The 12241-nt window shown below is 40.6% G+C and overlaps 1 protein-coding gene across 1 annotated transcript; it reads left to right on the forward strand.

Annotated features, from left to right (window-relative positions):
* Positions 1-2299: 2299 nt before the first annotated feature.
* LOC101158597 (fetuin-B-like) lies at positions 2300-6798 on the forward strand. Its single transcript, XM_004068110.3, has 7 exons — positions 2300-2547; positions 3703-3816; positions 3928-4015; positions 5250-5416; positions 5521-5628; positions 5784-5870; positions 6028-6798. Exons 1-7 carry the CDS (start codon positions 2344-2346, stop codon positions 6742-6744), a joined length of 1485 nt encoding a protein of 494 aa, XP_004068158.1. The 5' UTR covers positions 2300-2343; the 3' UTR covers positions 6745-6798.
* Positions 6799-12241: the final 5443 nt, after the last annotated feature.

The raw sequence follows: 12241 nt of genomic DNA on the forward strand, positions 1-12241 counted from the left end.
GCACTAAACTTTGTTATTCTGTGGTATCTTGCATGGATAAGTGGAGTTAAGTGGAGTTTGTAGGCCTTGTTGCTTGATCTTAGTGCTACCCACACATTATCTGTAGGAGTTTGTGACACCTTGTCCAATACCTTACAGTGTAACTAAAGTCCAGTTTTGCTTTTTGGTTTACATGGTGAGATTTAGCTTCAAAATATGAACCCCTTGACGCCAATTGATGCAAACATGCATCAAACTACAAACTTTGTTTAGTGCTTTCCATTCGTAATGAAGCACAAAAAACAAAAAGCAAATAAAATACTCGTAAAAAATGCAGTTTTTTAAACATACACATTAAAAGTATAAAAAAAAAAAACAAGAAGGTCACAAAAATTAGCACTCCTCCCTTCCACCCGATCCCTCCCACCACCCACCTACTTCCCCCAATATAACCCTTGGCTGGACATAAACATGAGAACTGCACCTCTAAAGTAAGAGCCTGCTCCAGAATTACTTTAATTTAGCATCCATTTGAATTCCAAAAACATAAGGGACTGTTTTTGTATTTCATAGCTGCAAATAAATTCAGACATCAAGGGGTTACGATACTTGTCTTTTTACATTTTGTTTATTAGTCTTTTGTGGTATACTAACCCATTCCGGACCAGAGCAACCTCCAAAATGACCCATGTACCTAAACACACAAAAAATACTACATGTAGAATTGCAACTGTCACTAGTTTGCTTGACACACACAATAACAACAGAAAAGTTGAATTTAGAGACTAAAATGCTAAAAAGTCAACACTGTTGTGCAATACAGCATGTATTACTTGTTTCCATGTAAGTGGTAAAATAAACTTTGTGTCTAATAACCGATTTTAGTTAAAAACCTTTATGATTTCCCCTTGGTGATCCCTGCTGTAATTCATTAGAAGTTGCATATGGTTTTAAGTTTTGGCTGAACTGAGAGGACTGATTGACTTGACATGTTACGCAACTGTAGTTGCAACAGCTGCACTTAAAACCATTGATTTTTAGGCAGGTGGTCCTATGGGTTATTTATTTAGTGGCAGACAAAGGTCAAATGTTTCACTGCTGAGCAGCTACAGGGGAGCAACTCCTTCCTCTCACTGCAGATGCTGCACGTAAACTCAATCATTCATTCAATCATTCATCCAACGAGGTTTCCCCCAGAAAAAGTCAACAAGTTTTAAAGCAACACAAATAAATGTGATAGTTGTAAACTTTTTGCAAAACTGCAGCCATTCCATTCCAGACTTTAAAAAGTTTTTTGTATCTCTTTGTAACCCTTGTGCTATTCTAGGCACTTTAACATTGGGAGTTGGGTCATCTAGACCCCACTAGACAGTGCGCTCAACCTTTTTCTTCAATGATTTGTGATCTTCACTGGTGTCCATGGATTTCATGAAATCTTTCCACCTTTATCCACCTTTGTCATGGTAGGGAGAACACATCAATGTAAGGGTGGGGTCATAGGATAGCACAAGAGTTAAGAGGACTGAACTCTTAACACAACTACTAGGAAACTTCTGCAGAGCCGCCAGAAAGCATTCTCCATCTGATTGCTACGGTGTGGTACTGGAGCTGCAACACTCAAGACAGGAAGGACTTGGCCCGGGTTGTGAAAACAGAACAGGTAATTGTAGGAGGACCTCTACCACAACTCGACTCAGTGTACGACAGCCAGGTCCGACGAAAGGCTGGTCGTATAGCTGCAGACCCCGCCCACCCAGAACATCAACTGTTGCACCTCTTCCCTCTGCAAAGAGACACAGGAGCATCAGAACTCACAGCAATAGACTGAGAAGCAGCTTCTTCCCCAGAGCTGTGAAGCCCCCCCCCCAATCACACACTTGTGTCAACACCCCCCACCCACACACACACTCACAGACAGATTTAACATAAACTACCTATCCCCCGTCATTACGCTGTTGACATGCTCTAACTGCACTTTAAATTTATGTGCAATACTCTTTTCATGTTACTGTACACTCTTTCTTATCATGTGTATTTATTGAAAAGAGCTGCTGGAAACAATTTCGTTGTGCATTGCATAATGATAATAAAAGATTCGGATTCTGATTGGTCCTATTGATCCTAAAGAAGAATTCACTACTGCAGAGCTGATAAAACCTATGGTGCAAGTCTATGCTGAAGTTGACTGTTTGGTACGCAGATAAGACGAAGGTGGGTGCTCAAGGGTTATATTTACCAAAGATGACAGGGGAGGTAGGGATTTTGTCATGGGTGCACATAGTACAGTAGCAGGGTATAAAAAGGTCACCATTTCCTCCTCTGGGTATCTCTTCTGTTAGGCTGTGTGTGACAGAGTGGGCCTTGATGATGAAGATCTGCATCTTGGGGTTGCTGGTGCTGGGGTGCGTGCATGGTGCACCCGTGAAAGAAGACCTGAAGCCGCAGTCGTGTGACGATCCACACGCCGTAAAAGCTGCCCATGTGGCTCTGACAAAGATCAACATGGATCGAAACAATGGCTACATCTTTAGCCTGCACCGCCTGTCCAATGTTCACCATTCCATGCACGTAAGCAGTTTTTCATGATCCACACTTTAATGGCCAAGACTTCTACTTTAGCATTGTGCTAAAGGTCTGAAAAGCCTGAAAAAACACTTCAATTAACATAATTACAGTTTTTGAAAATAAGTCAATTGATTAAACTCTGATGGAACATGAAGCAAAAATATTAAAAATAATGGGCCCATTGACTGTAAGTGCTTATGTTTTATGTGTTTATGTTCTTCTGAAGTAGATGATGGAATGTAAAAAGAGGGAGAGAGATTGCCCAGTCATTCTTACACCAACACCCCCACTACCAAGGGTCCTACATGTCTGAGGTGAAATTAACCCCCCCCCCTCCCCCCACACCCACACAGTAGCAGATAGAGAACAACCACCCGCCGGGCAACCACATCCACCACCCAGGCCAGGGCCAGCAGGACCGCCACAGGGGCCCCCAAAGCCAGAGAGCAGGGAGGTATAGGGGGAACGAGAGTGTAAGCCCCAACCCAACCAGGAGAGCAGCCTCCCTGCCGATTACAAAGAATTTATAGCAGGACGATGGTTGTCATGGAAACATTGGTGTCTTTTATGAAAAGATTCAGCCTTCATTCAATTCCTTCTATTCTCAGCATTTAAGAATGTGTTAAAGCAGGTGTAATTTTAAAACAGACAAAGTGGTCCTAAAGTAACATCTTCTTCCTTTTTTTGTGAAAAACAAGAAATCAATCAGTCAATCAATACTTTAGGAGCACCTTTTAAACAATCAGACCTAAAATGAATTACTTTTAAATGTCAGAAATTAAAGCTAATTTAAAACCATCCCAAATTCTCCAATATTTTCACTCATCCATTGAAGAAAATCCTTTAATCTGCCTAAATGATCAATTAAATGATCATTTAAAGTGGAAAAAAATGGGCAATGTGTCATCCGTGGAGCCAGCTTCCTATTTGGAACGCAAGGTGGGAGGGGGCAAGATGTTCAGTGATATACTGTCAATGGATTTTTTTAAGCTCTCCTTTTTTGTCATCATGTTTGGTAACTGTGCTCACGAGGATTTTCCCCGTTGAGCATGTGGCCCTTCAGTTAATATGATCCTTTGGAAAAATAAAAATATTGCAACACAGTCTTGACTTCCTTTAAAAAATATAATACAGTGAATTTCTCTGTTTGTGTTGCAGGGAGAGAACGGTGTGGTTTATTACCTGACTATGGATGTTGTGGAGACAAACTGCAGCGTTCTTAGCGGGAAGGACTGGAAGCACTGTGAGGCTCGTCCAACCAGCGACCAGCCGGTCAGAAAACACACACCATCTGCAGACACAATGTTAAGGACGTAGACTCTCAAACTACATTTAAAACATATTTAATAGGGCTTAACTGATAACCATTTCATGATTCTTTAGGTTTATGGACAATGCAAAGCAGCCATCTTCATCAATAAGGTGCACAGAGTGGATCGTCTCTACAAATACGACTGTGTTATCAAACCAGGTAAAAAAAAAAAAAAGGTTCCTAAAAATCTTTTTTAATCGCGTAGAATTTCTTCTCAGTCATTTATCAATCTTAAATAACATTTAATGCTGTTAATCTTCTAAACCGGTTTTGTCCCTTTCGGGGTCAGGTCACCAGTCTGTCGCTGGGCCACAAATCACGCACATTTATGCCTAGGAACAATTTAGAGTAACTATTTTACCTATGAAGCATGTTTTTGGACAATGGGAGGAAGCTGGAGTCCCCCAGAGAAAAAACCCATGCATGCACGAGGAGAACATGCAAACTCCACACAGAAAGGTCCCCCATTGGTGTTCTGTTTCAGGTTCCCCAGTCGGGATTTCTTGCTGTGAGCCAAGAGCGTTAACCACTGCGCCACCGTGCTTTTCTAATGCAAAATATTTTTGGCTAGAATGACTGAAATCATTCACAATAAAATCTGCATTTTCGTTTCACATTCTAATAATCACTAGAATTTCTGGGTCATTTTATGAGTATGAGTATCTTAAAACTGTATTTGTTGTCCAAAAACACACTTGGTGTAGGTTTGCGTTTGTTGTGTTGGCTCCTTAATTATGGAATCAGTTGCCACCTGCAATTAGAGAGGTCAGGCTCTAAGAGAGTATGAAAAAAATAATTGTTCCTCCATTTCAGTGCTTTAGCATCAGCCTAGCCCTATTATTTTGCTGGTTTTAATGTATTTTTAAAAATTGGTTTTATGCTTTTTATTCTTTTATCTTTTATGATTGTTCAATGTTTTTTTCTCCCACTCCCACTTTAGGCTTCGTTGGCCAGTGGTGGGAAGGTGCTTTATAAATAAATACATGACAAATGAATGATAAATTTGGTTAACATTATAATTGAGACTTGGTTCCCCTATGACTCAAATAAAGTTTTAAAAAGTGTATTAAGGTGTATTTGGGATACACATAAACAAATTAAACAACTTCAAAATTGCAGTAGACTGCCTAAAACAGATTTTCAAGAATGTTTTGCGAACTGCAAACATTATGAGGGTTATTGAACCCTATGATGAAGAGTTGTGTTTTTAAGATGCCAAAGTGTTACCGAAAAAAAATTGAACCTTGTCTGATCTAATCAATATTTTTAAAGCAATTGTCATATTCTTTAATTCTGAAAGAGAGAAATGGTTCACATCAACTCTGTGAGGTATTTAATAAAACTACAACATTTGAGAGGTCTTGTGTCAACAATGATGTATATGTTTTTCCAGTTCCTTCTGCCAGAGTGTCAGCGCTGTGTCCTGACTGTCCAACTCTAATAAGTGCAGACAATGAACAGGTCCAGAAGACTTTGTCTCTTTCCCTTGACAAGTTCAACAAGGAAAGTGGGCTGAAAAATCGTTTTGACAAGCTTAAGATCACACGCGCACGCGCCGGGGTAAGGTTTCCCCCCACCTTTGTCTCTCATGTCTAAGAAATAAAAAAAAGATGAGAATGATTCATACAAGAAATGTCTCCTTAATGTCTTCTTTTGATCTCAAGATGGCCATGCAGATGTATTATATTGTGGAGTACACCATCCAGGAGACCACCTGTGCCCACAACACAGAGGGAACTGAAAAGTGTCCACTCATGACGTGCGAGTTTGCTGTGAGTCATGAATTCTGTTTAACAACCAATACTATGTCTTTTGACCATTCATTCACCAACTATAACACATCTATCTTGCTGTGAGAAACTAAGCTGAGTTTTCTGAAAGAAGTTTCTTCTGAACTGACTTTTTTTTTTGCTCTTCTCTCTTTTAGCACAAGGGCTTCTGCAAGGCTTCCCTCTACAGCCTTCCAGACAATGAACAAAGCATTAATGTGGAGTGTGAGATCTATGAGTCTGAGGTAATAAAGATTGCTATTTTTAAAAATTAAAATTTGCATAAAAAAAAATCAAAACAAAACTTTAAAAAACAATAGAAATCTTAAATGACCTAATGACAATTCTTCAATTGATGTCAGTTTAATACAACAATATTCTTCATGATGTCACACTGTCCAGGCCTCTGAGGGAGAAAAGGAGGAACATCTGTTGGGCGGAGAGACTGACCACAGCCACAATGACACGCACGGCCATGACCACTCAACATTGCCCAACCATGACCACACCTATGACCACACCAAAGTCCACCACCATCACAACAAGACCCATGAGGAAGCCGACTCCCATGACCACCACCACTCACATGACCACAAGCCAGGCAGTGCCTACAGGCACAGCCACTTCCATTCCCACGAGCACGGAGTCAACCATGATCCCGAGCACTCACACCACACCTCTGCACACAACCACACCGGCGACTTTCCCAACCACCACCATGACTACAAGCATGCTGAGGGCGTGCACACCCATGACCACGACCACGAGCTTGCCCTGGACCACGAGCACAAGCATGCTCACCTGCATGACCATGAGCATCACCATCATCACCACTGCCATGACCATGAGACCACGCCCCACGACACACCAGTGGGCAGCGTGAGGGTGCTAACTGATGGGCCCATGATCCTGCCTTCCTTTCCAGACCAACCAGCAGCCGGACCCAACCCCGGCGTCGTCCTGCCTCTCAGGCCTGACCCTCAAATCCCAGGGGCCCATGAGCCTATCATCCAAGCCTTCCCACGTGGAATTTCACACGAATGCAAAGCCCCAGCAGTCAAAAACAACTTAGTAGACCAGCTCTTTGCTGAGGACCCCACCTTCAAACCCTCTGCATAAAAATCTCTTAGAAATGTCCTTTTGTGGAGAAGGCGGGGGTCAGAAACTCCTCAACCCTTGTGCTATCCTATGACCCCACCCTTACATTGACGTGTTGTCCCTACCATGACAAAGGTGGATAAAGGGGAAGAGGATTTCATGTAATCCATGGACACCAGTGAAGATCACAAATCATTGAAGAAAAAGGTTGAGCGCACTGTCTAGTGGGGTCTAGATGACCCAACTCCCAATGTTAGAGTGCCTAAGATAGTTCAAGGGTTACAACCGTGTCCTTTATATTGATCATACCAATTGACAATGAAGCACAACGTGACAGCCTCCCATGGATATGTCTGGAACCTGTAAATTTTCCTATCTCTCAGTATAACAATTTTTCTTTTTTTTAAAGATGTTTCTTAAATGTTTTTCTGTCAAAAAAACTTTCATTAAAATTTCCCGGGCTACAAATTGTTCAGGAAAGACAGAGAAGGTGCAAAGGGTGGTGGAGTCATGCTATACATTAAAGATAGTATTCAGTGCAGGAAAAATCTTTGGCGTAATGCTCATGAACTAGAATGCCTAGGTATAAATATTATACTATCGCCACAAATGTCATTTACAATTATTGTGATCCATCGTCCCCCCTCATCAGATGGTGCATTTTATGAACAATTTGAAAGGCTACTCAAAAACTGCAATCTAAGTAAAGAAATAGTTATTCTGGGAGATTTTAATATAAATTGGGAAGATACTTTGCCAGAAAAAATCTTAAGCGAGTGACTGACAAATTTGATCTTGTACAATTTACTTAAGGGCCAAACAAGAATTTGTCATGGTTTGAGTTTGTTTTGTCTTGGTTTTTTCTTTTGTTCTTGTTCTGTCTTGTTTGGTTCTGTTTCCTGTTTTATTTTGAAAGGGTTCCTGTCTTGTCATGTCTTGAGTTTTACTTCCTTGGTCCCCATCTGCCCTGATCATGTTCACCTGTGTCTTGTCTGCCCTGTTTGTATACAAGTCTTGTCTCTGCCTTCCTCTTGTGCTGGTCCATTAACTTCTGGTCATCTGTTTAACGTCCTCTGGTCTTAGCGTCCTTGTTCCATGTTTCTCGTCACGTCACAGTAAGTTTTCGTTTTTGTTTGGTCATCCTGCTCTGCAGCGCCTTTTGTTTGTTTAATAAACCCTCTAGTCCTGAACCCGTTGGCCTCCCGTCTCTGCGTCTGGGTTCTACCGGCTCTCGAGCCTCCCCCACATGACAGAATTACCAACTCAAGCCGCACTCGGATAGATTTCATTTTTAGCAAACGTCCAGAAAGAATTACCAAAACATACAACATGTTAGCTGGCCTCTCTGACCATAATCTTCCCTTAGTAGTAAGAAAGCTATCAAGAAAAGATAGAATTTTTCTGCCAGAGAGAATCATTTCATTGGGATACCAAAAAACATAAAGGGGGAGTTTAACACTTGTGCTATCTTAGATGATCCCACCTTTGTATTGATGTCTTATTCCTACCATGATAAAGGTGGAAAGATTTCATGTAATCCATGGACACCCGTGAAGATCACAAATCATTGAAGAAAAAAGGTTCAGCGCACTGTCTAGTGGGTCTAGATGACCCAACTCCCAATGTTAAAGTGCCTAGTATAGGACAAGGGTTAAGAATGCTGTTGAGCAAACTGACTGGAATCAGATGTTAATAATAATAATTTATACTTTATCCCACAATGGGGAAATTCTTCTTGACCCATCCCCTCGGGGGAGCAGTGAGCTGGAGACCAGCTGTGCTTGGGGGGCGACAGCTGGCTGGGGAGAACGGGGATCAATCCGCCAACCCTTCGGTTGTTGGACGACCCGCTCTACCGCCTGAGCTAAACTGCCACTAAAGAGAGCTAACTGTGAAAGAGATTGTAAATTATTTACGAAAACACTTGAAGAAACAATTAAAACTTTTAGTTCAAGAATAGAATTCAAACAAAATAAAAACCTGCTACCTTGGATGAACTCTGACATTCTACAATTAATGACAGAGAGGGACCGAACACTGAAAAATACCATAAAAAATAGATCTCATAGTCTAAGATATCAATTCACAACATTAAGACAAAGTGGTAAAAAGCATAAGGAAGGCCAAAGCAGATTTTTTTTCTTGACAATAATTAAGAATGCCAAAGGGGATTCTAAAAAAACTTGGAGCCAATTGAAAAAACTTGAAGGAAGGGACACAAGACACAAAAAAAGTTTAGAAATAAAGGTAAGTGGACATATTACCAATGATCCAGTCACAATAGCAGATGTCTTCAATAGATTTTTCATTGAATTGGTTTCCTTAATTGCCACTCATTTCAAATCTAATAATTTGCATGTGTGTCCTACAAATGCGACAGAGCCTATATTTAGCTTAATTACTGTCACCGAAACTGAAGTCGCACAATCAGGTCACTTAAGTCAAGCAGAACAAAATACATATTTGGTATTGATACTTTTGTGCTCAAAGAACTCAGCTCAACCTTGACATCTCCCTTAACCATTATTCTCAATCAATCCATCTCTGAATCACTATTTCCAAGTGCATGGAAATCATCAGCGGTGATTCCTCTCTCCAAAAACTGAGACTCCATGTTGCCTTCAAATTACAGACCAATCAGTATCACACCCACAGTGTCCAATATCGCAGAAAAACGTATTGCCCAACAAATTATTTCACACCCCAACAATTCATCTTTTTCTCTTTATCCAATGCAGTTTGGTTTCAGATCTCAGCACTCAACAGAAACAGCTAACTGCTTTTTCATAGAAAACATAAAATCTCTATTAGATAAAGGTGGGACATTTGGGGCTGTGTTTCTTGACCTGAAAAAAGCTTTTGACACAATAAGTCATAAAAAACTGCTGACTAAACTAACCAAATTCAATTTCTCCTTGAAAACTTGAAAATAAAATAGATAGGATCATATTTATCAAATAGATCTCAGTCAGTCAGGATAAATCATCATCATTCCCCTCCTCTCCATATCTCTACAGGTGTTCAGCAAGGTTTCATTCTAGGGTCTATACTTTTCTCTCTACATTAATGACCTCCCTTCTATTTGTTCAAATGTCTTCATTCAGATGTATGCTGATGATACTGTCATTTATGCACATGGCAAAAACACATCTGAGGTGGCAGAGAATCTCACTAAAACAATGGGACATGTACCAGAATGGTTGGAACAGTCAAGTTTAAGTCTCAATGTAAACAAACCAGTTGCAATGTGCTTTTCCAAAACAAACCGTAAAAATATTCTGTCTGATATTTTGTTGCAGGAGCGAAAATTTGAATATCTCGGCATTGTAATTGATACGACATTAAATTTTAAATCGCAGATCCAAAAAGTATGTAATCGTGTTAAGTTTAACATGTCTAATTTTAGATTTATTAGGGCATATTTGTCACTGCAAGCTGCTACAATGTTCATGAATGCTATGATATTATCCCACATGACATACTGTCTCACTACCTGGTCGCAGGCAAACAAATCAGCATTAAAACCTCTGGGGTCACTTTACAAACAAACAATTAAAATACTGGGTAAAGAACCATTAAGACATCATCACTGTGACATTTTACAAAAACACAAACTGTTAAGCTGGGAGAACATCATTAAGTATACAAAACTGTGCCTGTTTTACAAACTCATCAAAGGTCTGTCATCCCCTCCACTCAGTCAGTTTGTTAAAATAAGATAATTCTCCCAAAGAGTGACAAGAGGGTCGGTTCATCAAGACTGTATAGTTCCTCTGCGGAGAAGTGTGTTCAGCCAGAGCGCCTTCTCCGTAACAGCAGCACAAGAGTGGAACTCTGTTCCTCACATTATTAGAGACCTCACCACATACACTCTGTTTAAAAAGCACCTAAAAAAACTGGTTCATATCACAATAAACATTTCTCCATTGAACTATATTAATGCCTGCCCCTCCTTGTCCGATCTGTCACCTCTGTCTTTTATATTTGTTTATATGTTTCTCACTGTGTGCATGTTTTTATGTATTTTAAATGATTGTTCATAGTACATGTATATTATCTATTAATATATTTAATTGATGCTTTGAGGTTTTTAGGTTAACGATTTTAACACCTGTCCGGGACTACAGATGGAAAATAGCCTTTGGGCTAATTCTGGCGCATTGCAGCCATGCTTTTAATGTGCACTGTCCCTGTTAAATAAATGAATGAATACATTAATTAATTAATTAGCGAATGGCTAATTTTTGGGATGAAAATATTTAAGAAACTTATTGAATAACAAGGATGAATCAGGGTATCTTGTATTGAATCAGTTAAACGACTAGTGCCTGACATCAGCAGCTTTGTGAACTCAAAGGAGACTTTCCGCTTTGTCATTTCTAAATCACTAATGGCTTCATTAGTGATTCATTAGTCATCAAGTCCGAACTAGGTCCAAATGTCAGAATTTGAAGGGGAAAAAAAATACTTTCAATTATTTTTGACTCATCTAGACTCTTGTAAAAAAAAAAAGTGGAAATAAACTTTTGCACAAAAAATAGGATTCCTTACCACAAGCATTTTAAAGGCCATTTTATCACTTGACACATCTATCACAGTCCATTATGTCCTTAGAACTTGTTACGGGCACAGCCCTCTGCTTTGCTCTCATCTTGTTGTTTGTCACTTCAGTTGATTTCCTGATGATGTTCACCTGGGACTGCTGCTTCCTCAGCTGTGACTGGCCGCCTGCGGGTCATGTGGTGCTCCTCTACCAGGAAGCCGGAGTCTATTAAGCACACCTGGGAGCTGGGCCCGGCCGAGAGAGTCTGGTGAACTGTTTCTGGCTGACTCTCACTTTGATCCTGACGCTCTTTGGCAAACAAACTGCTGCATGATTCTGACTAGGCTGTTTTCCTCAGGTACGTGGTGGGAGGTTGTGATCAGGTAAGTCTGGGGCCCCATACATTTTCACATGCAGGCTGAACATTGTTAGACACACGAGGTAAGGGGTTGGTGCCATTTCTTGTTATGTTTTTATTAGACTAGGTAGGTAGTCTTTTGTTGTTCCTTTTGATTTATAGGTTGAGGTGCGGAGCTAGGCCTGGTTTTGTTATATTGTGTTTGTTTATTTGGCACGACCCAAACGTCATGACCTCCCCCACAGGTAATGGTTTGCAGCAGGTTTGTTTGCCAAAGAGAGTCAGGATCAAAGTGAGAGTCAGCCAGAAACAGTTCACCAGACTCTCTCGGCCGGGCCCAGCTCCCAGGTGTGCTTAATAGACTCCGGCTTCCTGGTAGAGGAGCACCACATGACCCGCAGGCGGCCAGTCACAGCTGAGGAAGCAGCAGTCCCAGGTGAACATCATCAGGAAATCAACTGAAGTGACAAACAACAAGATGAGAGCAAAGCAGAGGGCTGTGCCCGTAACAGAACTGAAAAAAGCAGATTTTGCCAGCATTACAACTAATGCAATAATAACAATTTTACAAGCTATTATTTTTGCATCCAGGCCTGTGATGAAAAATTTGAAGTCAT

This window comes from Oryzias latipes, chromosome 4 (assembly GCF_002234675.1).
Source record: "Oryzias latipes chromosome 4, ASM223467v1".
NCBI classification, from domain to species: domain Eukaryota; kingdom Metazoa; phylum Chordata; class Actinopteri; order Beloniformes; family Adrianichthyidae; genus Oryzias; species Oryzias latipes.